Here is a 27,489-nt window from a genome sequence, read left to right as displayed (position 1 = left end):
ATTTGTGCAATTGCACAGAATAGCTTAAACCTTGCATTTGGCTTAGTTTGTGTTCTGGAAATGGCTTAACACTCAAAGACCTGGCAGCAAGCACACCCTTGATCCTGCTCCAAATTCTGCCTGTAAACCAGGTGCTGGGCTGCAGAGAAAATGGGCTGCAACTTAAGGACCTGTAATTCTATATTTTGGGGTCACCAGGTCTCTGGGACCCATTTGTCCAAGAGAAATGAAACATAACGCTTAACTCTTGCAGGAGATTTCACTTTGGGGTTTTGAAAAGCCACGTAGTGTCCCAGGCTCACAAATGTCCCAAGCAATCTGTCAAGCCAAGAGCTGTAAACATGTCAGTAAAGCTGGTGGTGAGCAGGTGGGTGCAAACAGAATTGCTCAAAATCATGATAAAGACACCTTCAAAGCTTCTGGTGGTGCTTCCAGTGAACACCTTCCACTTGTGGGCGAGATAAGAGGAGGAATTACTGACCAGCTTTAAACTTGATTGTGCTCCAAAGACTCGTTACCAGACACACTACCAGCGAGGTCAGGAAAAGGAGTTTTAACCTACCTAGGGGGGAAATTAAGGTTAGATATACAGATTCTTTTCTGTGAGGGTGATGAGGCCCTGGCACAGTGTGGCTGCCCCTTCCCTGGCAGAGCCCAAGGCCAGTGTTGAAGAGGATGGGGCATTGAGCAACTTGTTCCAGTGAGAGCTGTCCCTGCCCAGGGCAGGAGGTTGGAATTAGGTGAGCTTTAAGGTTCCTTTCAACCCACACCATTCTACGACTCTTTTCTTCTGTGATTTGTTCTCCTTGTGCCCCTGTGTGCTCAAGTCTCTGCCTCACAAGAAATGCTGCTGCAAGCAGGCTCTGCAGAGGGCTGGGCTAGATCCAAATGCTTCACTTGCTGCCTCTTTGAAAGGTGGCAGCTGAACCTGTAATTAGGAAAGGAGCTAAACCCATTATTTTCAGCAGCCTCACATTGATCTGCATCGGCCAGGTTTTGGTAAAGGCTGAGAAGGTCATTTTTCCTTTCAACAGTCAGATACAGGGTAAGAGAATGCAGGCAAAGAAGAAAAGATACAATTTTTTTTTTTTTTTTTTTCTTTGCAGAGAAGACAGGTCTTCTTTCCCTTCTGAGAAAATGAGAAATTCACACAAAAGATGAGTAGGATTTGATAACGCCAACTATGGTTCTCAATTATGTATTTTCTCTTCTCTCACAGGAATTGATAATGACATCTTTAATAAAATCCAGAAGAAAAACATTTGTGTGCATGAAGAAAAAGGTGCATAGGGGCTTCTTCTGAGTAGGGAAAGCTAATAAGAAATATTGTTTAGACATACACATTCCAGTATCTTATACTGAAATGCTTCTGTTTGCTGTATTTTTAATTGTGCTGGTTTTTTTCTTTGTGACAATGTGTTTTACAGGGGGATTTAATTAGTGCTCATTTTTAAGTCTTACTTAATGACTTACTGTTATAATAATGCATATCTTGGCTCTGGATGACTTCAGATTACATTAGATACGTTCATAGAATACCCTGACACTGATGTTTCCAAAGTTCCACATTTCCTCCTCTCTTCCCCTTAACCTGCCAGTGATGTAAAGTTCCTATCCCAAGGATCTTCCCAGTAGTGTCCTCCTTTTCTTCTCTTAACAGTGAAGTAACAAGGAACTTGATATTCACCATTCTGTGGCTTTATCAGCATCCTTAATACAGCTACATGATGCCTAAGACGAGAAAACGTCTCAAGTTAATGTTTTGCAGAGCCCATATTTGGGTAATCTGGTAACAGTTAATCAATTTATCTCTTTATTGACACTAAGTTGTGGCAAGCTTTTCTCTTTTGGGTGGATATTGGCTATGAGAATTTAATTTCTGTATCTCTTTCTCCTATTGTATCCAAGGAGAACTGTTACATTTCATTTTGGCAGAGGCACACACAAGCTGCTTTCCTTTGCTACTCCCGAAATCAGCAGCCACCTTTATTAGATTGCCTTTGGGCATATTTACAGTTTTTTCTCTCTTGGCTCAGCCTTTGACAAAACATGCACAGAACTATATTTGATACACTTTTTGTGAAATCACACACCTAAAAGAAAAGTGTTTTAAAGGCTGTGTTGTTTTAGTTCTAAACTTATCTAATTATCTGAAGCTGATATTTTTCTTGGTTTAGATGAAAGGAAAACACAAACATTAGTGGCATAAGTTTCCTTTCTCCTCTGTTTTCAGCTGAGATTGTTGATTAGTTTTCTGGTCTCAGCCAACTTCCCCTTAGATTTTTGATTGCATGAGCTGAGTAAAACTGTCCTATTCGGCATGTAGACAAACTTTGGGAATGTTTATGCAATTTAGAGTTGCTGTATACCTACAACACTGTCTGCAGTAACCAATGTTGTTGTTGAACTTGTGCTGGAACTTCAGGATCTGGCCCTTCAAACATGACCTTTAAGTCAGGAGGCAAAATAAACCATTGGCAGATTTTTTTTTTTTCCTGTTCTTTTGGAATTGCTCACGTGTTCAAGCAATGATCTCCCTGATGTGTAGCTCCTAGCTCTTGTACCAATGGCTTCTGATCCTCATTTTGTAGATCCATAAGGGATCATACACAGGTGTGAGCTCTTACTCTCCAGATCTTGTTGAAAGAATTGGATTAATGGCTTTTATGTTTTCCCCACATATTTATTCAGTGATTAGAGAATGATTCTTTGCACTGTGACAAACCCTTCCCACTTGCCCATGACCATTTCTGTTTTGCAATGGCACAATGTGGTTGCATCACCAAGTTTCACTCCATGGTGTGAGAAGGGTGTCCCTACGTCAGCGACACTCGCAGCCAAGGTGTAATTTCTGATCAGAATGACACGTATGGAATGTAAATATGTTCCACCACCAAGCTTGTCTTTCCCCATCTCGTTGCTCTGCACCTCCTGCAGTGATACCACACTCAAGGGATGTTGAACACCGCAGGTGGGAGTGGTGGCTGGGTGAGCTCTCCGGGAAGGTGTGTGATCCAGCGTGCTCCAGAAACAGCCTGGCACTGAAGGCGTTGCTGGGAGGGGTTTGCCCTTCCATGCTGTGGCAAGCTCATGAAGAAATGTGTGGGACCATGTTTCAGCTGCAGAGACATCAGGTAAGCGTGTCACCTTACCCAATCCTGCCTCAGTTTCCTTGCCTGGAACGTGGCTGCAGCCCTTTGCTGCCTTGTCAGGCACCTGGAGATGCTGCCAAAAAAATGTGTTGGGAGATGCAGCCAAGAACAAGTGTTACGTGGCAGCAGTGCTGCTGTTGATTATATTTCCCTTGGCCTGTCGTCATGCGCGTGGTTTCCTTCCTAGCTCCACCCTCACCCAGGGCTCTCCAGGGCAGTGCTGCCAGTCCCCTGCCCTTTGTCACCACCATCCCCGACGGCCCTGGGGTGTTGGGAGTTTGGTGCTTTGGTCTTGGTGTGGAGTGGGCAGGCAGGATGCAGGTCCGGGAGGGGATGGTGATACGATAGGACCCGCGGAGGGATGCTCCAGGGGGATGCCCCGGGGGTTGCTCCAGGGGGATGCTCCAGGAGGATTCCCTAGGTGTTGCTCCAGGTGTTGCTCCAGGGGGATGCTCCGGGGGGATGCTCCAGGGGGATACTCCAGGAGGATTCCCTAGGTGTTGCTCCAGGGGATACTCCAGGAGGATTCCCTAGGTGTTGCTCCAGGGGGTTGCTCCATGGGGATGCTCCAGGAGGATGCCCTAGGTGTTGCTCCAGGGGGATGCTCCATGGGGATGCTCCATGGGGATGCTCCAGGAGGATGCCCCAGGAGGATACTCCAGGAGGATGCCCTAGGTGTTGCTCCAGGGGGATGCTCCAGGAGGATGCCCTAGGTGTTGCTCCATGGGGATGCTCCATGGGGATGCTCCAGGAGGATGCTCCAGGAGGATGCCCTAGGTTTTGCTCCAGGGGGATGCTCCAGGGGGATGCCCCGGCGGTTGCTCCAGGTGTTGCTCCGGGGGGATGCCCCGGGGAAGCGGCGCTGAGCGGATGCCGGCGGGGGCGGGTTGCGGGGAGCCCCGGCGGTTCGGGGGCGGGCTGCGGGCAGAGGAGGCGCCGGCGGCGGCACCGCCCCGGCAGGCGGGAGGGGACGGGGCCGGGGCCGGGCGGCGGTGACAGCGGTGACAGCCACGACAGGCAGGACGGGCAGGACAGGCACAGGTGCCCGGGCGGCAGCGGAGCGATCCCATGGGCGGCTGCGGGCGCGGCGCGGCCCCGGCCCGGCCCGCAGGTAAAGGGGCCCCGCAGCGCGCCTGGAGCGGGCGGCCCGGCGGGTTCGGGGACGGGGCGGTTCTGTAATTTGGGGTTTTTTATTCTTGTCGGTTGTTTGTTTGCTTTTTGAGATCTGGTGGTTTTCGCTCTCGCTGTCCGTGCTGCCCCAGGCACCCCGCAGAAATAACTTTGCCGTGGGAGGCTCGGGGTTACTTCGCTTTTTTGGCTGGGTGTCGCTTTAGTGATGCTGCCCCGGGGACTCGCACCTTGTGTGAATAATTCTTTTTGTTGCCGTTGATGTGAGAAAATGATGCTGGGGAAATTCTCTCCTTCCTCAACCAACTCTGGCTGAAGCGGCGCATCCCCATGTGCGCTCGCTGGCTGAAATTGAGTTGGCTGTTGACTTTGATTAAATAAATAAGCCACTTAACACTAATAATAAAACAATCCCTAAACTTAAAACAAGCAACAAAGTGGAACATTCACACAAGTGCATTGACATAGCAGAATTCTTTTAAGGGTAACTTTAAGGGAAATGTAGTGTGTAAGGCATGGTTTGTTTTTGGTTTTGGGTGTTTTCTTTTTTAAAGCGCTGTTCGTAGGATTGTAATGAGAAATAGTGTGAATTTTCATTGCTATTCGCCTAGCACAACTATGGCAACTGGATCCAGTTGGTGCCCTCAGTTTTATGACAGTCAGTTGCTCAAAGCAAACTGAAAGCTGAATTGCTGCTATGTGGCATTAAGAAAATAGAATTTCTCACCTGGATATCTTACTATTAATTTACTGTGATTAAACTGTAGAATTTGTCATGTATTTTGCAGTAATTCTCAGAAGGTGATACTGTTGAGTGAGTCGATTTAGCTGTCAGGATGAATGAGTGTATTTGAGTAATAATCTTTCTTGTTTGATTTCTTGCTGCTGTTCAATGCCATCATAAAACAGCTTATCATAAAGCAAATAAACTTGCATGTGCTATAGCCTGAAGATGGATTCAGTATGTGTAGTTTCACTTTGCTGTACCCAAGGAAAGAAAAAAAATCAAAAGTGGTGCAGAGAGCAAATTTTCATTTCATTTCTTAAAAATTTTTCACTTTTGAAAAATTAAGAATGATAAATTCTGTGCTGTTAAGACAAGTTAAGCTCCTTTGCTTATATTAAAGGAGCTATGGGATAGTTTGTAGATGTGTGGGTTTAAGATGTCAATTATAAACAAGGGCATGAGGAGAGGCATCGCTGTCATTGACAGGAAGGTGGGTGTCTAAACAACCCGGGGATTCCTGTAATCATCCCCTCCTGGAACAGTGCATGAGGCTGTAACAGTGCTAGAAGTGTTGCTTATCATGTCATTCAAGGTAATTAGAACCATAACTGGATCATTTTCACTAATTTCACTGCAGGCTTTTTTTTCCCCCAGTGTCTTTTGCGTTTGGTAATGCAAGCAGATGCTTTTGGACTAACTGCACCTCTTACTTGAACAGATGATTATTAAAAAAATCTACCTGCTCGGGCAAGGGACACTCCTGAGGAGAATAGTGAATGTTGAAGTTCACTGCCTGTGGTGAAGCTGGAGGCAGGCTGTGTGTGTGGGCTTGGGACAGGGGATAAACCTCACCCCAGAAGATTGCTCCCACTGACATTTCTGGGCAATACTGAGTGTCTGCTTCTCCTCCTTTAGTCTACTCTGTGCAGATTTGCCCATCTCATCTTCAATTTCTCATAGACAGCAGAAGGTTGGCATGAGGCCCCCACCAGTCAAATTCAGGCAGGATGCATATAGCAACTTGTGCTGTCACTTTGTTGTGAGAATTTTGGATTTTAGCTGCTTTGTTCACCATCACCTATACCATAAACTAATTACAGCATAGGGTTTTGAATTCCAGTCTCCCAGGGCAGAGAGTTGGGGGGTCTCAGCACCTGGGGTCCCTCTGCCTGGGCACAGGGAAGAGGGAAGCTTTACCTCAGCAGAGGAGAGCAAAGCATGCCAAGTATGCTCTGCATTTCCTCTTTGCTGTTTCCACCCTTGAGTGGAAAATTGTTCCCGATTTCCTCAGATTTGGAAGGATTTATGTTGGCACTCTTCCCACATTCCCATTTTACTTCCAGTTGTACTTATTAGATAACACGCTTGCATGAAGCTTGTTTATGAGAAAAAGACCATTTTTCTTCAATCTATTCCTATTTAACTTAAAATCTCCCCTGGGTCCAAGGGATCTGTTTCTTAAGGCTTAACTGGCCTCTGCAGGATTGTGAGGATGTTGGGACCACGAGTGCCTTGAACTCTGATTTAAATCACATATCAGATATCAGCTGATCCTGAGTGTACCTCTGTTTCCTAAGATGTTGATGCTGTAAAATCAAATCATAGAACCAGATGGAATATTCACATTTGGACAATTTATGTGTCTCAATATCAAGCCTGTCTTTGTGTATTCCACTATAATTCACATAAGATTTTTTGTGGTCCATGGGAGAATTAACTCCCCTTTATCTTTTGTGTGAGGGCTCTAAAGAAGACCAAGGGTGATAAGAGAAACTGGGCCAAGTCTCCCATGTTAGATCAAATGATTGATCACCTTTTTATACACCTGGCAATTTCTGCCTTGGAGAAATCAGCTTGGGTGTAACAACAGGTTTACCAGCATAACCACTGAGTGGGTTGATTGCTGCGTGGGCAGGTGGTTTTGGTCCAATTTAGGGATCAGTAGTAAGGAAGCCTTGTTGATGGAGACTTTGTTTCTGTTAGATGTTCTCCATCTTCCCTGGATATTGGGTATCTCGTGAGCTGCAAGGCAGTGTGGATGTGCAATCTGTCTGTCTTGCCCTGAGGATGTCACCTCCTGAGTCAAATTTGACTTTTGGCACCCCTGTGACCTCATGCCTTGCTGTGCCAGGGTAAACACTTGCAGGACTATAATTGTATTTACAGTAGATCATCAATAAGCTACTCTGGAGTGATATAAAGGAGGGTCTTGCTCTAATTTTTAAAAAAAAATATTTAGGGATTACAAATTTTTCTTAATAAAAAACTTCAGTCCTTTAAAAAGCTACACAGCCAGAGGTAATTTTCAAACCCTTTAAACTATTCTTTCAACTTAGAAATTACTTGGTAAAATATTTGTAAAGAATGTAGAAAATAAGATGCTAATTACCTTTTCTTGAAACATTCCTAGACAGTTTTGAACTTAGGTTGTTTTGCACTACATTATATATTCAGACAAATCAATTATCTTGGGGGGGGGAAAAAAGCCTGTGCTGTTTGCCAGTTCAATGTTTGAATGGTGTAACATTAACCAGGTTCCTTGAATGAACCTCTCTTTCAATTAAGCGAGATCATTAGAGAGGAGAATGCAGAAGTGGGAACAATCTGAGTGATGTGGAGTAAACAGAGAACAATTATTTATAATTTCACATAATTCAACATGTTAAAGAGGTAAGAATAAATGAGCAAGATTAAAAGATTTTTTTTTTTTTCCTAAGGTACTCTCAATAAAAAATTCTTCCATAGCTAAATTATGCTTCTGCTTCACACAAACATAATAGTTCCACATTTATCTGTGGGGCTCATTACTCCAATACCTTCCTGTTGTTAAAGATATAAAAGAGTTTTAAAAGTTGTTTGTCAAATTAAGAGAGCAAACATATGCTGGGGCTGTTAATCTCAAGGATGCAGATACAATTTGCAGCTGAAGCAGCTCCTAAATCACAGATTCCTGGAAACAAGGAGATTATTTTGCAGGCAGAATCACAGTATGATTTCGTGACCTTATAGTGCTCCCCTGAGCATCTGTTTTTGGCCACAGCTAGAGGCAGCTTATTGGGCTAAGTGGATATTTGGAATGATGATATTTGGTGGTCCCCTTGCCTCCTGTGCATGATGGAAATTTGGATGGATTTTCCTGGGATCACTGCTGTTTTGTCTGGAACAGTTTCAAGCAGGTGAACATTAGATGGGTGTTCAATTTTCACACTTGGGGGAAAAAAACTGAAGTAAATTGTGTGTTGGATGTTGTGTTTCTTTAAATTTTGATTAACTGACTTTTCATAAACGTAATCTGTAAAGAACACAGATGGAGCTGACCTTTTGCAAGGCTGCACTCCTGCTGCAAAGCTCCATTGTGAAATCATTGGATTATTGTGGGAAAATCTGGAGCATGTAATAATTCGAGTTTTTGATTTCTATTTTCTGAAATGCACACTGCTTTTCTAAGAAGAATTTTTGTAGTTTTCTTCACATAAGCAGCCTGCTGACCTTTAGGCCTTTTTTTAACCTTTGCTTCTGATTCTTTCACTGCCTCCTGTCAAACCCTAGGTCGGGACTGATGGGGACAAATTGTGTCTGTGCTTTCCTACTGACTTCCACTGCTGCTTTTCTGAGGAAAACAGAGCCTGGAGCTCAGAGTCTTCAAGCCTACCTGTGGAATTGAAGCTGGAGCTTCCAGTCTCATCATGTAGGTGTCCAAGCCCTCCTGCCACCAGAGAAGACCCTCATGTGGGTAGGTTGGATGCACGCTGTGAGCACCTTTTTGGCCTTAAAGGAGAGACTCTTGGGAACAATTTCTGGTGGTCTTTAGTTCAAACTAATTAAGTTTTGCTTGCTGCTGGTGTTTTGGTCAGTGCATGGTGAGAGCTGGAACACAGTGACCCAGGGGGTGACTTTTCCTCCTGCCATGGTGAGTGTCTGTTTCTTATGTATTTACACAGATGCTCCTTCGCTGGCTTGTTTTCACTTTCCCACAAAAACAACTTGCTAAAATGCAAGCTAAATACTAAGATAGCTTTTGAGGTCTTTGTTTGGTTTTGTTGGCCTTTTGGGATGGGGAAAAATAAAGGGAGATCTTATTCATATCCTTCCTTTCTGGGAAATACTTGTACCCTTGACAATTCTTCCTGTTGCCCACTCCTAGAACTATAGATGTAGTCTGTGGAGTCTATTTTACTGGAAACTTTAGGTTTGGGAGAATTTCATTGTTTTGGGAATTCTTGGAATTGTATAGCTTTGCTGCCTTAAGATCAGAGCCAATTTAGAAATAAAACAGTTCTGCTTTTGTGTAAGGCCATAAATTAAGACTCAGAAGCAGCTGTGACTTTTTAGGATTCATGAGTGTACACTTTCATTCTCTCCTCCCAAACAGATAAGCCCTGCTCTAGAAGTTAAGTTTCTAGCCAGGACAGGGTATATAATCCATATTATTCGATAATCTTTTAATGGGGGTGAATGGAAATGAGGGAGCCATGCTAATTTATTTGAGCAGGCAATTGTCTGAGTTGCCATTGATGTGGAGGTGGTGATGATCAGGAGCTGTCAGCGAGGTTGGGGCAGTCTCTCTCTCAGCTCACTTTATCACGGTTGGGAAAGTTCTTTTTTTTTAAAGTCTGACTCATTTGGGTTTAAGTGAGGAGAGATTAAGAGCTCAGTTCTTTGAAATTTTATTGGATGCAGGCTCTCCTTGAAGTAAAACGTTATTTAACCTAATGGTTTTGACAATTTCAAATAAAAATATCCAAATGAATGAACATAACTCATCCCCTTGTCGCTGCTTCCCTGGGTTTGAAGAGGAGTGTTTTTTTGCTGTCTTCCCTCATGGGAAACATCTGCAGATACAAATGGCAGATCATTAATACTCATTCAATAGCAGGCTTTGTTCCCAGTTTCTTCGACTTGGAAACAATTAACTGGAGAGTTTTGTTTTGTCTTGTTTTCCTTTTTGAATGCAAACATCTAATTCCAGTTATACATTCTAGTGGATTTTGTAGAAGTCCTGCTTTTTGGGTTTGCTCATAATTATTTTAGAATAAATGTTCCATACCCAAATTCAGATAGTGGGAATGGTGCCTTTGTGGTTGGGGTGCGATTTTAATTTATTTTATTGTATAAGTGGCTGAAATTTGTTCAACTCTGTAAAACTGTAAGATACAAATCTCATTACAAGCATTTGTGTTCAGTTCAGGAAGGTTTCTCCTTCCTCCCATTCACCAAATGCTTCATAGTAGCATTGAGCAAAAAATCTGTCTCGTCTTTAATAGTAAGCAAACGAAAGCTGATCAAACATTCACCTACATGGGTGCAAAAATTGTTTGAACCACAAAACCTGCAGATCTGTTTAGCTGACTGTGAGCAGTTTGTATTTCAAGACACTTGCCAGATTGGTGGCTCCTGTTTGTATCTGCTAGATGGAGGAACTGAAATGTGAGTAGCTCTTAAATCCATTCAAACAAACATTGCTGCATCTTTAAAGGGTTTGTTGACACCTGCTGAAAAGTTCTGGATTTGAGCTTTATGTGATTTAAATCCCTAAGCCAAACCAGGAAATTGCATAATTATGACAACTGAATTAAAATACCTTTTAGTCAGTATTCACCAGAACTAAACATCCATGATTAATAAACTCTGTTTTGTTGGTTAATTAAAGGCTAAGTAGTCATAATTTGTGCACTTAACATTTACTTGGAGAATATGTGAATGGGGCACGATACTGACAAGTGGTCAGCTTGATCTAAGCTGTCCTGCCTGGAGCTATGTGTGCATGAAAGAAGGATTAAAAACAAAAAAACCCCACTGTGGTGGCAGTGTACAAAGGAGTAGCCAGTGTGGTTGGGCAGCAAGAGCTGTAAATATGCTTAAGGGAATGTATTTAAAGTTCAGCAAACTACCCCACCCTGCCTTGTGGCAAGTTTGCCCCAGATGAATCAGGGAAAGTAGTTTTTCAAGGACTGTGTAATGTATCTGCAGGTTTTTCACAGAGCAGGTTTGTCACATAGAATCATAAAAACACTGAAAGTGAATTTTAAATTGCTTCATCAGGTATCATCCTAGCTCAGCAATGGCAATATTCTGGTTTTTTGAGCTTTTTTGATTGGACCACTTCCAGGAATCAGAATTAACAAAACCAGGCTTTGCTACAGTTGAGGTTCTCTGAACTTCTGCAAGTAAAATCCTGAGCAGGTCACTTATTACTCACCCCAGCAGATATTCCTATATTTTAATTTTTATCCCTTTTATTCAAGCTTAAAATAGTTACTGGAATAATAGTTTGTAATTTTCTTTTGCTGCTGCTGCTACCTGTATTTAGGGACTCCACCTTTAACAAACCAAACCAGTGTTAAGAGTTTGGAAGCACCAAAGTGTAATTGCCACTGCACATGAGTTAAACTTACAAACTTTACCTGGTCTTCTCAGTGGGAAGATAATGCTGTAACAGAAACTGGGGACAAGGTACAGATTTCTAGGGCCAGGAGGCTGAAAACTCAGATGGTGAATGGAAAGACAAACCTCAAAACTGGCTCTTTCCTGTGAAAAATGACTGGCATTTAGAGACGTGTGCTGGCATATGTTCAGTCATAACAGTTGGGGAAAAAAAGGATGTTTAAAGGAGTTAAAGGAGCCTTTGGGTTTGTGCTGCTGTTTGTATGCTGAACATTTTGCTGTCATGACTTCAGGGGAGCAATGTGACTGATTTTAGTTGTATGCACTGGCTTCTTCATATTTAAAGTACTAAATTATTGTCCAGGGAGAGACCCTGAAACACTTGATTTCACCAAGAGATTCCTAAGAGCTTTCTCTGGGTTTCCCAGTGTCCTTTCCAGCTTTCTCAGGGTGATGCACAATTTAAGGTGCATTAATTAAATATCATCAGTTTAATGATGATATTTAAATGCTGTTATTTTCTGTAGGGAGACCTGTCACTCTTGCAGAAAATCAGGATGACTACTGGTACAATTCAGTGCTGTGCTACAACACCCCAAACTCTCTTTTCTTTAGGGTTCTTCAGCCTCCTGCCTCTGGGAATTAAAAAACTGCAAAAATACTTTTGTTCACTTTACCTACACCCAAGCTGTGTGGAGATGTTAAATGTGAGAGGACATTTAATCACACAGGTCAATACAGATTCAAAATAATCTCAACTTTCCCATGTGCCCAACCCTGCCTGTGAGCTCTGAGTCTGGCTTGTGCCATGTTACTGTTGGAAAGAGGAGCACACTGTAGAAAGGAGAAAAAAAAAATAAAAAAAAGGCAAATCAGCAGGTTTTTGTCCTGCTCAAGTTGTCATCAGGGCATTTTTATGAATCAAAAGTGTTCTGTTAGGGTTATTTTGGTAAATTGTTAAATAAAGAATCACACAGAGCTTTTAATAGACCTTTCCTCTATAGTCACTGAATTTTGATAAGAAGTGTGACAGTAATAGTAGTTATTTAGGGAGAAATGCTGGCACATGGACAAGTAATTTGCATATAGTCACAAGCTTCTTTTATTGAAATATATGCTGTAAGTGCTAGTAAAAGGCACATGTTGGTTTGGCCTCCAGTGGAAATGAGTCTCTTGTTTCCTTCCTAGGTTTGTTTTCCCTGAGAGTTATGGAAAGGGAGGATCTATTTCTGTGCACCTCTTGTTACAAAAATAAACCTTTTGTTATGAGGGAGGTGAGCAGGGGCTGGAAGGAGAGAGTGAGGAGGAAGGAGGCTGCAGGGCTGGATTCCCAGCAGAGCTCCACCAGCAGGGACCAGCATGTGCGTACCTGCCTCTGTCCTGGTTTTGGGTTGTCCCTCATGTGAGCCCTGATAAACCTCAGTTACTCTAGAGCTCGTTTTGTCTCATTTCTACTCTGCTTGTACCTCCTTCCCCTTGCTGCTCCATCAGCTTTCCCTCTCCCCCTGCTCCTCGAGGTGCCAGAATTCCCAGGGACCTTCTGGTGGGATTTGGAACAAGACAAATTATAAACCAGACATGGTCAGTGGTGAAGAAGTGTCCCAGTTGCTGGTGTGATCTCAGCAGATGACACAGCACCTTCCAGGAGAGGGATCCAACTCCAGGATCTTTCTTGGAGTCTGGTTTGAGGCACACATCATCACTGCAGGAAGCAGATCTTTGTGCACAGGTGTCCCTGGACAGGTCTGCTGCTCAGCAGGTGTTTTTTTGCACTGTAAAGATCAAATCTGATTGTCCCATTCTGGTGAAATCCCACCAATTTGGCTGAAAATGTTGCAAGAGCCTTTTTGCTCGCACAGGTACAGTTGCAAGCCACAATATTTTGAAGGAAGCTCAAAGAGTGGAAGGAACTTGTGAAATATATTTGTAAAAATACACCCAAACACTTCCTCCTTCATTTCCTCTATACACACTCATCATTTTTCTTCCTTTTAGGATGGCAGAAGCAAAATGAAAGCAATACTTTCATAAGCTGGAGGCAGGTGCAGGGTATTTTCTCAGTAACTTTCACTATCAAATGCTATTTTAAGATGCTTGTAGCAGCTGGTCGTTCTCTTACTTCTCATAGTTACTGTCTGCTCATAAATGTTGAGAAAAAAGCCCTCCAGATTGTGCAAAAGAGGCTCTAAGGAGTTAAAGTGCCCCTGTTCCTCTCTTGCTGCTAAGTGGAGGAGGATGTGTGCTTGTTTCATGTGTTTGTGAAAAATGAAACTCGTCATATCTGAGCCAATTAAAAATAAAAACCCTAAGCATGGGATCTAAAAGCCCAGAGCCTAAAAAACCATGAATCTGTGAAAAAATCCCAAACCTAACCTAAAACAGCAAACACTAAACCTAAAATAGAAAATATTACTTTAGATGCCTGTATTATCTGCATGTAACAAACAGGCTTTTTTTAAGCTTTGTATTTACCCTGGGTGTTGTGATCTTCTGCAGAGACTGTAGATTTCTTTCACCCCACATCAGGAAAATAAAGCTGGTTTGTTTTGGTTATCTGGCTTCCATTGAAGCATATAAAATTGTTTCTCGTGAAGCACTTGTTCTAATTTGGCTGACAGCAACAGGTCAAGTCTCTATTTTATTTAATATATTTAAGTTTAGCATCCTGCTAGGCTCTGCAAATGAATGTGTTACAACAGAACAAGAGAACAGCAGGATCTGTATCCACAGACTGGTATCATTTGAAGCCCTACAGGGAGGCTTAAGCTCGATGGGAAGATTTGGAAGCTGCCCAAGCCATGACCCTGCTTTAGCAGCAAATCACCTGTGCAGTGAAGACTTTACCTGCACTGCATCAGTGCACTCCCTGTGATGCTTGTTAGTGCTAAAAATAATTCTAACACTGATTTCCCCAGGGTAATTAGCCTGTGCAGAATCAGATTGAGATCAGACTCTTTTTTTCTGGTGCCTTATCACATTCAAGAACAGGTATTTCCATATGCTGCAGGGAGAAAAGGCTCTCTCGGATTCTCCACATTGTGCTGTTTGGAATTCAGTGTCCCTTGCTGCCTTCTGGGATCATACCCAGGGAGGAATGGCCTCAGGCCCACCCAGCTCAGCCTTCCCCTTTGCACTTGTTTTCCTTCTTCAGAGGAGGCACAATGCTTGCTTGAAGGTGTTGATGATCCAAGGAACATCCTGCCCCTTTTCTTTATATAACTGGTGCTGGGTCTGGAATGCTCCAGGGCAAACTGGTAATGCTGAACAAAGGGTTACTTTATTTGGATGATATTTTCTTATCTCTGTGGCTGTTGGTGCTTAGCATAAAGCACTGCCAGATAAGGTACTGAAATAAGCCATTGCAAAGAAGGAAGTGTTGGTTTCTTTAGAAAAAGTCCTTTCATTCCTAGTAATGGTTTGTATTTGGCTGTGTTTGAGCTACTAATGATATTAAAACCTGGGGTACTTGGTATGTTCTGTTAGAGAAATGACCACCCAGCACATACAGTGGTTGTTCAGTCAGCAAAGAGCTATTTCCCTGATATTTTCCTTTCTCTCCCAGAGAGGAGTGGTTTCATTTATGGCTTCTAGAGCCAGAAGACTCAATTTATAGCAAAAAGGCAAAAGAAAAATATGAAAAACAGTCCTCAGTCCCTTACCCCCCTGCTCCCTTATCACCTTCTCATCAGCCTTGTCTCTCAGTGCACTGAATTCAGAAATTATAAACCTGATGGAGGCTATAAACTCATATTAGAACTTTCCATAGCCAAATACTGTGTTGCATAACAGAAATGTAATTATCTTTTCTTGTAATTTGTACAATGTCTCATGCATTAGGTTTTAAGTTAGTGAATGTGCCTGACAGGCAGAGATTGGATCCTATTCCAGAACAGCCAGAACCATCAGAGGTTTTACTCCGAGGGGGTTCCATTAGTTCCTTCCAATTTGAACCTGTGTTAATATGAATTCAAGTGAGGAGCATCTTCCTAGCAGCCTCTGATGCATGTTTTAGTAATTTCTGCTGCCATGGATTTAAGTGTTTATTAGCATTTAGTTGTAACTGAAAACACACTGACTGAATTCAAGCTCAGAGGTGGCTGGCATGTACACTGAGCCAAAGTTTTCACCTTAGATAAACAAATGAGTACAAGGATTAATAGATTTAATTAGTCTAGAGCTGTAATAATGCTGGTGTGGTGCTGAAGTGTGTTTTTTGTCATCTTGGCTGACTTTGAGGATGATACTTTAAAAATATTAACCAGGAGAATCTTCAGTGTGCACTTCTGAGTGTGCACAGAATGGTTCTATAGTGAAGAAAGACAATTTCTTCCATAATTTCAAGTGTGTAAATCAGTTTGGGTTTGTTCTGTTTATTTTCTTGGTTATATTGGGCGCTTTTATAATGTTTTCAGAGTGTCTTGCAGTGTTTCTCACTTGTGGCTTTGCTGGCTTCCTGTCAAGACAGTAAGAGAAGCAGAATTGCAGGATGATTTCTCTAGGCTTTCAATGGCATTTGAAATATCTCTTACAACCACCTGGTAGAACATCTAAAAAATCGTTTAGCTCTAAATATTATATGAATTTAAGGGAGTGCATATGGAGTGTTTTACTGCAAGAAACCAAAGCACATTTAAAAAAACATAAAAAATCTCAAGGACCATAATTAGAAGATAGTTAAGGGAGGATAAAATGCTAGAAATATTTATTCAATCATAGTGAGCTGTGACCAGTTTCTTTGTCACTAATCCTTTCTCTCTTGTCCCTATTGCCCCCAAAAGAGGAGGAGATGGCAAAATAAAAGGATATAATAAAAATGACAGGTGCAATCAAAAGCAGCCTCTCTGAAGGAAGAGATTAAAGTATATGAATTTTTCTGAGCATTTGAGATTTGGCAGCATATTAAAGAGAAAGCTGAAGGAGATAGACTGAAAACATTATTTTTTTCTTGTTACATAAGAACAAGGAGCCGTTCAATTAAATCAAAAACAACAGAGTTAAATTGATAACAGGAAGTGTGTCTCTTTGAATGTTTTCTGTTTGCAGATTTTTGCTGCAATGTGCCATTGAAAGGGGAAGAATAAAGAGGCCAAGCTTAGACCAAGAATGTGGCAAAGTATGTTTTTCCCTGTGGTTGCTTAGGGAGGATTTGGCGATACAGTTGGCCATGAACTTCTGAGGCTGAGGAAGGAAGAGGGAAAACTTGTGGCCTGTAGAGGATAAGGACTACATGAACAACATGTTGCTACCAAGAACACGCTTTCTACATGCAAGGGAAGATTCCTCTCTCTTCAAAATAAAGTATTGCTATTGATGCTGTTCTGTGTGGAAGAGAAAAGCAGAGGAAACTGATATAGGAAGAAAGAAGAGTTGTGTGTGAATATGGGCTGGCCTGGCAGGGGGTACCCAAGTAATCCTGGCACCACTGGGGAGGAGGGTGGTCCCCATTCCCAGTCTTCCAGTGATCTCCCTAGGGAACGTCTCTGGTCATGGTGGTGATCTGTGTGTCTTCTGCTTGAACTGAGGAAGTGAAAAAGGGCCATTGGCAGGTGGCTGATGTCAAAGTGCATTTGCTCTTCAGACTGTATTTACCCTTTTCTCAGATGAGAACACATTTGTATTCGTTGTTAATTGTGTATCATAGCCATCATTTGGGTTAATTTATTTGTAAATACAATGCTTATATAAGAGAAGTTGTAGCTGCTGCAGGAATGTGGGTGTAAAGGTTCAGGGGCAGAGTGTGGTTAAACTTCCAGGCAATGCAGTGACCAGGGATGGGCTTATTTCTTCTGTGGCCTCAGTTCAGGCAACCTGCTGCTTGCTGTGCAGCAAATATCACTGATGTATTGCTCCAGTGTAGGATTTGAGAGGTGGCAGCTCAGTGGAGCCATCCCTGCTGTCTTGAGAGAACCCTTTTGAAATTTTTTTTAACTTCTTGATTCCACTGTATTTCTGCCGGACTTGAGGAGGACTCTGCCCACTCTGGGTTAAGTGCAGGAGGGTTTCAGTGTGGTCCCTGCACCATCCTTTCTGAATGAGCCTTTCTAATCAGCAACTGAGGCAGTGTAACTGGGAAAAAGAACATTTCACTTGGTGAAAGCAACTGGAAAAACCTACAGGAACAAGTCTGCTCCTTGGTAACAAAATCTCAAAGCAAACAAAATAAAAACAACGGCAGTGGGTCCTAGAAGTGAGAGGGGTGGAGAACAACAGGAAGGGAATAGGGAGCTGTAAGTGCCTTGGGAAGTGGATGTTGAGCTGGGCTCTGCCTTTATTTGCAACATCTTGGCTCCAGCAGGTTTCAGTACAAGTAGGCGAGCCATGCAGAGAGCACTAGCAGAAGATGAGTTGTTTAAATGACTCCCAACAGTGTGTTTCATAATGTTTTGTGCAAACGTGTTTATCCCAATAACTTCTGTTGCTGGCACGTGATGTAACGCTACCAGGGAGGACTGTGGCTGCCTTGTCAAGATTTCATGGAAAGAGGGAAGGGCCTAAATGAAAGCTCTCATCTGCTGTGAGCAAAGCCAGCCATGTCTGGGGTGTGCAGGGCATCCCTCCATCCCCAGTCAAACTGAGCTGGCATTTATGTCTTCTTTCCTCCCTCTGTAAATCTGCTGTGCTTCAGCCTGTGTTCAGTGAGAAACACAAAGGCATGGTGGGTCTTCCTATGTGAAATCTTCCTCTGTGAGGTTCAGAAAACTGTCTTTACTTAGTGGTAGCATAAAGACAAAAAATTCATCTTGTCCATGTGCACTTTAATATTGTGGCTGTGTTAAGCTGATACAAATGCACTAACACACATTCCTTTTTGGGCAAAACCTGCTAATGCCTTGTTTGCATGATTGCATGCAATGCCATTAAGCTTATTAATTTATTGTATTGAATATAATAATGCTGATATTATTTATTTCCAACATAAATGGGGGAGGGGAGGATTGTGCAGCTTTAGTTACACAATAAATGCAGTTAGAGAATTCTTTTGTAGATTCCTGAACACTCTGTAAGTGTGGTGAGGTTAGTCATAAAGTTATTTAAATAAGTTATTAAGTAACTGGTTATACAGCCTCATTCACATTAATGAATGCAAGAGTAGATTTCTTTGAAAGCAGGCAGTAATTTCTCTCTGTGAATTAATCTAACAGTTGTGTTTTCTGTTGCCTGTCCTGGAGTTTTTCCTAGTAATCAGGAAAACAGTGGGACGTAATTTTTTATCGACTATGCAATAGTTAGAAAGTAAAGATGCTGTGAGTTTAGGAAGCAGTCTTCATGTAGTTAATGGGTGTATATTTCTGAGGACATGGGTATGTACTGTAACCTCTGGGTGTTTGACTGCAAAGGAGTAAATCTGCAAGTTTCACCAGCTTATTCTTTACTGAGTTTTGATGATGATTTGACCACCTCTTTTCACAGAATAAGGATGATTGCTCAGCTGTTAACCACGAAATAGTCTGTCTGTGAGGATATTCCTGAGCACAGAGGTGTTCCTGTTCCCTTACCATGTACAACATACAGTGAATTATTCTATTTTAGCTCTTTTATTCCTGACCCTCCCAGCTGTGTAAATGCTCACAGTGAATCAACTCAAAAGTGAGTCCACCAGTAGGTTTTCAAAAGTGATGCACCCATCCATTTTTGTATTATTTTTCTCTCAATTGCCTACTTTACAATGAAAATTAATTCTGCAGTTTTTACTGACAGTGGGTTAATGTAAGGGAGTATTTTGGGGTCCTCATGCTCAATGTACCCTCTTCAGCCTCAGCTGTTTAGTTTGTGGAGCTATTTTTCACATGTGCCACCCTGTAAGAATTCATGTAGCCTTGGAAATAGACAACAATGCCCTACATGGCCTGGGAAAGTGAAATGTCAGTGCCAGCTTTACCAGCATGTTTCGTGTGCTTGCATTATCACGATTTAACTCCCATCAGTAAGATTTGTACAGAAACATTTTCAAATTGGATAAATCTCAAGTTTTCACAAATCAGGGCTTGACAGAAGAAGAAATACAATGTCCCCTCTTAGAAATCATGAAGTTGTGGGCAGATATTGCATTTTTGTGTAGGAATAAATACTTGCTCTGGCTGTTTTCCTCCTAAATAATCAAACCTACCCACCAGATTGTAGTTGGAAGCACTTACTAATGTGACATGTTCTGTTTTAACTGTTCAGAGAAATGACTGAAACTTTTAAGATGAGACAACATGAATCATAGTCTTGAGCGGCTGTTCACTTTTGTGATTGACTTGCCTCCTTCCTACGTTCCTTTTAGTCACCCTGGGAATCGCTGAAGCTGTTCTGTGCAGGAGGCATTGCTGAGATTCCCCTTGCAGCAATGGACTTGGATAAACAATCCGTGTGGGGATCCCTGAAACAGAAGACCCGGCCGTTCCTGCAAAACCTGAGTGTGAGGAAGACGAAGAAGAGGTCTGGCAAAATGCTGGAGAGGAAGGGCCACTCCTTGGACCGCTGTCTCAGTGTGTCAGTGCCTGACATGCTGGAGGTGGAGACTCTCGTGGGAGAAGAAGAAACGACTTACTCAAGTGCTCAGGTGTTGTCAAGCTGCTCCCCCAAGAGCTTTTCTAGGTCTGTGGTGTCCCTGAAAAGCAGAAACGCTTCGGTGACTGCAGTGGGAGAGGACTGGCTGTGGGCATCACAGCAGGGGACACGGACAGAGGTGACTGTCACCTCCCCAGACACGCAGGCTGTGGGCATTCACCTGATGTCCTCACGAGGAGCTGAGGCCGTGGGTGGCCCCGTGTCCCAGGGGAAGAGGAGATGCAGCGAGGACCTCTTTGAGCTGCTGCAGAGCTCCCGCCTGAGCGCCGCGCTGAGCGCCGAGGGGACAGAGGTGGGTGCTCGCGCAGCCCTGGGGCTCCGTGGCCACCTCCTGTGGGCTCCTCATGCTTCTCCTTAATTTTCTGGGTTATAAAAGGATGGAGGATCCAACCAAGGCCAGGTTGGACAGCGCTCTGAGCAGCCTGGGGTAGTGGGAGGTGTTCCCTGCCCATGGCAGGGGGCTGGAATGAGATGAGCTTTAAGATCCTTTCCCACCTGAACCATTCTGTGAGGAGGGGGCTCTGTTCAAGGAATGAATGAGCACTACAAATAAGCCTAAACTTTACATGATATAGGCATAATGCAAGACTAATTCAGCTATCCTTCCTGTCAGTCTGGGGCTGCAAATAACACTGCTCCAATTTTTTTATTCTTTTATTATTTTTCTGTTGTTTGTAATGATACTTCATATTTTTCGGATTTGTTGGAACTGCCTGCTCAAATCAAAAGTTGTTGCAGTTCTCTGAGCTCTGAAATGAGGTGCTGATACATTTGCTTGTTAGTTAATATAGTTACCAGAATTGTTATATAGCACAGTCAATTTGCCACCCACCCACTCAAGACACTGATGAAGGCAATAGGTGAAAGATGGCTGTGAGCAAGGTGAGCTCTGCTTGGAATTAACCAAAACAAGCACATGAAGGGGAGCAGAACATGTAGCACCGTTCTCAGGACTGTTTTTTGGGGTTTTGTGGTGATGATTTAAGGAGGTGAAGAACTAAAATGTTTTCTCTGCACTCCCTGTCTTGTCCCCCTTTCCTTCCCCCCTGCCTCTGTGGTCAGTATTTGTACATAATATCTGGACATAATATCCATGTGCAAGAGGACCAGAGACCAATACTGTCATGAAATGAATTCCTGCCTGGCCTGAGCAAGTCGGGAATCCTGAGGAGCTGTATGATAGCTTCATTATATAGACAGCAGGTGAAGACTGTGGCTGAAGGAAACACTTCAGGCAAAATTTGTTTAATTTGTATTTTGTGGAAGTATGTCTGCTCCTGTTGAGCTCTCTCTGGGAAGGTTTCATTTTGAACTTTCTGAGGCCTTTTTCTCATTGCCTGATTACCTGTTGCAGTTGTGGGAACTGCCTCTGTAGTAATCGAAGATGCAAAAATGGGAACTGAGCGTTTTTGTTCCAAGTCCTCCCTTGGGAATGGGGATTTCACAGGTTAATTGTTTTTTAACTGCACTGTTCAAAAGCATGATTAGCGCTGATGTGGGGAAAGTGGTCCTTTCTTTATAAACTGCTTATTTTGCATCTCAAAGGCCGTGTATTCCTACCAAATGGGTGTTGGCTCTCAGTGTGTTGTGATGCAAAGTGTCAGACTGGTAGTTACTGAGCATCACTTGCTTTTAGTGTTGCTAAATTGTTCACAAATTGGTTTCATCTTTCTGGAGTGTTTATTATTTTGAGGGGTACTTAAAAAAGCGACTGAAATAGTACAGTGCTTTGTTTCTCTGCTCAAACGTTACTCAAAGTTGTAGCACTTCACTCGGTGTATAGTAAATATATGGACTTTCATTATTCTGGAAGTTTTTCCAGGTTGTTTTAATGACAGCAGCAGTTTTTTCATGCTGTTGTACGCCAGAAACCCTAATCTAAACTCTACCTCAGCACAACAAAGTTTGTATTAAGTCCTGCTTTGATTTTGGGTAAACTGAATGTCCTAGGAGAATGAAGTACCTGTATAGTGATGAAATAGCTTAACCTCAAGTCAAGTTTCATCCAGATGCACAATCGGAGTCTGGCTTATTTTCTGCAGCATTTACATCTTTCCCTAAATGTGTATTTCTATATTTGCTAATGTGTGTAAATCATTTTGTATTTATTTGTATGGCAGATCATCTCTCTCTCTGATCATGTTTCTTTACTGTAATCTGCCTCCAGTGCAATTTATAAAGATCTTTTCCCTCGAAAATAAAAGGAGAGTGAAGCAAAGGAAAGTAGAAATGAATAAGAAGTATTGAGCAAATTTAATTATATTGAATCTGGTGGAAAACAAATTCAATATTGGAAGGTGTCCAATGCAGGGAGGTTGGAACTAAATGATCTTTAAGGTCCCTTCCAGCCCAAACCTCAATATTCTATGATTCTATGACAACTTCAATATTTAGCTTTGCTTGTACTTAACTGAGCAGCTACCAGATTTGTGCTGTGTGTGCCTCGGAGGGGAATAATTTGTTACAGAGGATTTTGGTCCCTGAATGCTGGCTGAGGCTGCTCTGAAGAGCAAAGAGCCTCGCATTGTTCTTGTGTGAGCATCATTCCCTGCCCAGGGAGGTAAATCACATCCCTGGAACAAAACAAACTAAAAAAAGCAGCAAAATGTAGGTTGAGCTTCTTTTCCCCCTGAATTGCTTGTCACATGCCACCTACTCATTTCCTGGTTGTCTTTGGCCACCCGATATCGTGAGATCCTCCCTGAGCCTCGTGGGTGAGATCAGTGTGTGCTGGTGGTTTTCACACTTGTCTGAACTCTCTGCACAGAGCTGTGGGTGCTCAGCACAGCCCATCTTCACCAAGGCTCTGCCCACAGGTAGCATTTTTCCATTTGTCGAGAGATTTCCTCTCTGTTCCCCATTACACGCAGCCAGGAGAGCCTGAAGAAGCCAAGTGGAGTTGCGTTGAATCCCTGCGTGGTTTGGGTTGTAAAGAGTTCCTGTAATGCAAATTTTTTTGCCACTGGATTTTGTCCATGGCCAGGTGTCATTGCTGAAGTGCTCTCTATCTCTAAAGATATCTCTTTGTCTCCTTGCCAACACTTGGCAGTGAGTCACTGGCAACCCAAAACCTTGTCCTGCTGCTGATGCACTCAGTGGTCTTGCATTTTGAATAATTCTTCTGCAAAAAACAAGGGGAGGAAGAGGTGGCAACACTTGTCAAGAGGAACTTGCAATTTATGTATATTCATACATCTACTTTAGCTTGATTTGTTTTCATTCAGACACATTTGGGGCTGTGACGCCCCTGGGTGTGCCCACTTTTGTTTAAAGTTGACAAGTGTCACCATAGTTTAATAAAATCCAGGTTTCACAACCACGTTTTCATCGAGACTTTTATCTATATTCAGTGATCCCATTGCAGTTAGCTACCTAGAATAACAGTAGTATATATTATGTGGAGCTAAAATTAAGAAAAAAAAGGTTTTCTAGTTAAAATTATAATTGTTTTCAGTATCTGAGGATATAATGCAAGTAAACAAAAAACAGAATAAAGACAAAATCATAATTTTGAGGGTAGTTTTTTTTAAATAGATGATATCAAGCTAGCCAAGACAGTACTTTAAAAATTATTATAATTTCAATGCAGTTATTTGATCCTGTGTTTGTGCCATGCAAAACAAGCTGTAAAGAGAAACCATTACCAGTGCCAATGATGGTGCCTGAAGGAGATTCCTGTGAAGCCAGAGACTCCAAGAAACACTAAATTTAATGCACATGAGTGAGATTTTATGCATGCTAGTCAGAAAATTCAAAGTTAGGGTTCCCCTAGCAGCTGTAACTCAGCTCCGTTGTGTGAGAAAATTCTTCTGCTGCTCTTTATGATGATAATTTTTCCACTTTTAATGTGTTTTTGCAAGGTGGCCAAGTTATGATTACTGTGGGAACCATAAAGTTAGATTTTGTCTGTCGTGCAAGGGAAATCTTACTTGCAATGCTGGATTACTGTACTTCCTGATATGTAATATATGTATTGCGGGAGGAGGAGGAGAAAAGAATTGCACAAAGGGTATTTATGTTTATTTCAGCATGTCAATACAGCTAAGATTTATGTACTTTGGTGCAGAAGCTGGTTGACTTTTAAATGTTTCTGTAGTGCTGCACACAATGCTGCTCTCATTGTAGAGGTTTGGAGGTTACCGCACTGCACATGAGAACACTTTCACATGAGGATCGAATTCCACCTTGTGTGCATTTCTGCAGGCTGAGATTGTCCTTAGCATAAATCTTTGTGTTTTGGATGGGCTGTGACTGCCCTGCATCACACACCAGAAATGTTTCCCAGGCACGTAGGTCCTCTCCAGCTTAAATGATGGCCATGGGCTGTTGGAGCGGCCACAAGAGCATCAGAGGTGTCCTGGCTGATGAACCACTTCAGAGAATTCGATGCTGGGCCACTGTAGCCTCAAGTTTTTGGATTAGGAAGAAATGTTTGACTTCCTCTCCTACAGATAAAAAATCCTTTGGATCTTCCAGTTACTGCGGGAAGGTGGGGGAAGTACATGTTCCTTGTATTTTTTTTTTCCTCTTTTGTCGTGGTTTAACCCACCAGGCAGCTAAATATGACACAGCTTCTCTATTACTCCTTGCTCAGTGGGAGCTATCATATGCAGGAGACAATTGGGGGTAGAAGGTAAAATTTGCGAGTTGAGATAAAAACAGGAAAGGACAGAAAAGGAAGAAGTAATTATTTTAATAATATTTTATGTATTATAATATAAGTATAATTATATAATATTATAATATAATATTATAATATAATATTAATTATATTAATTATATATTTGATATATATAAAATTAGTATTTTCATAAAAATTAACAACGGTTAAAATATTCAAAACAAGTGATGCCCAGTGCAATTGTTTATCACCTGCTGACTGATGGCCAGCCAGTTCCTCAGCAGAGGGACAGTGCTTGTCCAGCAACAACTAAAAACATCAGAGTGTTATCAACATTGTTCTCACCATAATCCAAAACAGAACACCATACCAGCTACTAGAAGGAAAATTAACTTGTCCAAAACAAGGCCACCTTTCCCTTCTACAATTTAACTTTTCCCCTGAGCATTTTTTTTAAGCTCAAACCAAACAAAAAAACCCCACACAAACAAAAAGAAACACCAAACATGAAACCAAGTAAAAAAAAATATTTAAAAAACCTTTAAGTGGAACTCGCTTTTTGGATGGTGAAAGAGAAGTTGTGGTCAAGTGAGAGCAGCCGGATGCCAGACACAACAACCTTCAGACATCAGGAGAGTTTGTGATAAGGACCTTCAGCAACCAGTGCTGGGCAGGAGAAGAAGAAATTTATTCCTAGCTGGAAGCAGGCACTTATTTTTCCTGGATTAAACTCAAGAGACTAAGTGCAGTTAATGTAAAACAGGAAAAAAAATTATATATTTAAATTACCTATATGCATAAGGAAGAGCATTTCATTCATAACGAGTATGTATGAGTAATTTCTTGACTGATGCTAGGAGCAATTTCTTTCCTGTATTGTTGTCTAATTCGTTGTATCTCTTGTTTTATAGTACCAGTGTGGAGAAATGGATTTTGACTCTTCCCTATCATCTCAAAATTTTGATGACCAAGTGGTAAGTTCTGTTATTTTGAAGCTTGATCAGCAGCACAATTTATTTTAGCTTTAGATTCTTTGCTTCTTACAAATTTAAAAACTCATCAGGTGAAAAAGCCATCTAGAGATTTGCCCAGTGTGGGTTTTGCTTTTTTTTTTTTTTTCCCCTGAGAATTTTGTGTGTTTATGGGTGGTTTTGTGTTTTTGCTGTTGTTTGGGTTTTTAGTAGTTCAAAGTGGTTGCTAATGTTGTGAACAGACCCATACATTCTGGATCTTTTACAGTTCTCTATAATATCTGTGCTGTACTGGTAACTGATGAAAGCATCAGCATAAATACTCAAATAACAGTGTGGGAGCAAACTGGATTAAAGTAAATACAGTAAATAACACAGCTGTAGGCTTTGACAGACAGCAAAATCAGTTTTAGGGCAGTGTGAAAAGGCATTGGCAGTTCTGCCATGTTATTCTCATGTAAAACATGTTTGCCTCGTGGATGAACTTCTCTACCTTTGCCCTCTGATAACCTCTCAAGTGCTGTCCAGAGCTGTTTTCACCAAGTGTTCTGGCTGGAGGATGATGCTGAGGTGTGTAACCCTGGCAGCACCTTTGATGAGCAAAAATCCTCTGAGTTTGCTTCTGCTAAACCTCACAACCAGCACTGCCTGCTTCTCTCTTTTGGAGCTGCACAAAGAAATGCTGTCCTCTCCTCTCAGTAGCTGTGTGAGATGTGTTCTTCCTCGTGAGGTTATCAGATGGATGCAAAGGATTCCATTATCCTTAGGGGTCTCTTCCAACTTGAGAGATGCTATGAATGCACAAGAAACAGCTCGGAAAAAAAAAGTGCTGATAAGCTTTGAAAGGCCTGTGCATGCATTTTTGATTGTTTTATCACCACTCATTTTCAGGTAAAACCCTTTGTTGAACATACTTGATGCTGATACCTACTTGCATAATGAAGTGAAGCCTGGGAAAGAAGTAATTTTTTCTTTTCTTTTCCCTCTTTTTTTTTTTTTCTTTTTCCTTTCTGTAAAGGATTACCCTAAGGAAAGAACAGAACTTTGTCTCTGCAGCATGGGGAGCACACCTGCCCCATTTATGATCTGCTTCAAGAGGTGTGTGACTGATTCCTTTGTTCTCCTTTAGGCTCTGGAGGAAGCAAACGACTGCCTGAGTGACCTGCCCAGCCCCTTTGCCTACCTGCTGACCATCCACCTGAAGGAAGGCCGGAACCTGGTTATCAGGGATCGCTGTGGTGAGCCCTGCCTTTCCTCTGCCTTCCTTTGGAATTCACACAGCTCTCCTTTATCACTGACCTCAGTTTGGCAGCAAAGCTGGCTGCTTATCTGCAGTGCAACGAGGCTTGTGTCTCTCCTCCAGGTCAGGGCACTCAGGGGTTGGGTTTATCCATCCTGGATTCACAGGGGAGGGAGCTTGCTGCTCCTCCTGCCAGCCTGGGCAGCTGCAAAGCTCCTTCTTGGCTGCCCTTAGCACCTCTACCCATTCAGGAATTGCAAGAAATTCTGTTTGAGCTTAAAAAAAATAAATCCAAAGAATAATCAGAGGTTTATTAAATGATGGAGCTGTTCTTAGGAGTGTTTTTGGGGTTATCTGCAAAGATGTTAATAAAAGGGGGAAACCACAGGAGCAGGGCTATAAGTCAGCAATCCTCTTTAACCTGGGATTGTGACTGAACTGTGACAGCATGCTAAAAACCCAAACCCCACCCTCAGATGACGTATCAAATAAATTGTTAATTATTCTGGGAATTCTTGGGAAAAAATATGTGAAAATGCCTGCCCTTAACCTGGCTTTTCTTCAGGCTGTTGAAAGGGAGTAAAAAAATGCTCATAAGCAGCCAGTCACTTGGTGTGGAGGGAGGAGCTGTCCTCCAGAGGCTCTGTGCAGGCTGTGGGACTGTGAGACAGCAGCTGTGTCAGGACCTTCCATCTGAACCTGTCAGAGAGCTC

At 42.3% G+C, this 27,489-nt stretch overlaps 1 protein-coding gene across 5 annotated transcripts in view; it reads left to right on the top strand.

Annotated features, from left to right (window-relative positions):
- Positions 1-4,136: 4,136 nt before the first annotated feature.
- The window catches only part of MCTP2 (multiple C2 and transmembrane domain containing 2), a 117,710-nt gene continuing 94,357 nt past the window's right edge, over positions 4,137-27,489 (top strand). Inside the window, exons 1-5 of one of the 5 annotated variants that reach the window (XM_086848288.1) lie at positions 4,137-4,263; positions 8,557-8,740; positions 19,658-20,236; positions 25,477-25,539; positions 26,666-26,774. In XM_086848288.1, coding sequence (XP_086704414.1) covers positions 8,735-8,740; positions 19,658-20,236; positions 25,477-25,539; positions 26,666-26,774 — 757 coding nt within the window. In that variant the 5' untranslated portion in view covers positions 4,137-4,263; positions 8,557-8,734. Of the gene's footprint in view, positions 4,264-8,556; positions 8,741-19,657; positions 20,237-24,931; positions 25,391-25,476; positions 25,540-26,665; positions 26,775-27,489 lie in introns of those variants that run through there. The other 4 variants (XM_086848290.1, XM_086848291.1, XM_086848289.1 and 1 more) reach the window with 4 other exon arrangements.

Source organism: Cyanistes caeruleus, chromosome 13 (genome assembly GCF_971803275.1).
Source record: "Cyanistes caeruleus chromosome 13, bCyaCae1.hap1.1, whole genome shotgun sequence".
NCBI classification, from domain to species: domain Eukaryota; kingdom Metazoa; phylum Chordata; class Aves; order Passeriformes; family Paridae; genus Cyanistes; species Cyanistes caeruleus.
The sequence above is the reverse complement of the archived record's forward strand: the minus strand, read 5'-3'. Positions and strand labels throughout refer to the sequence as shown.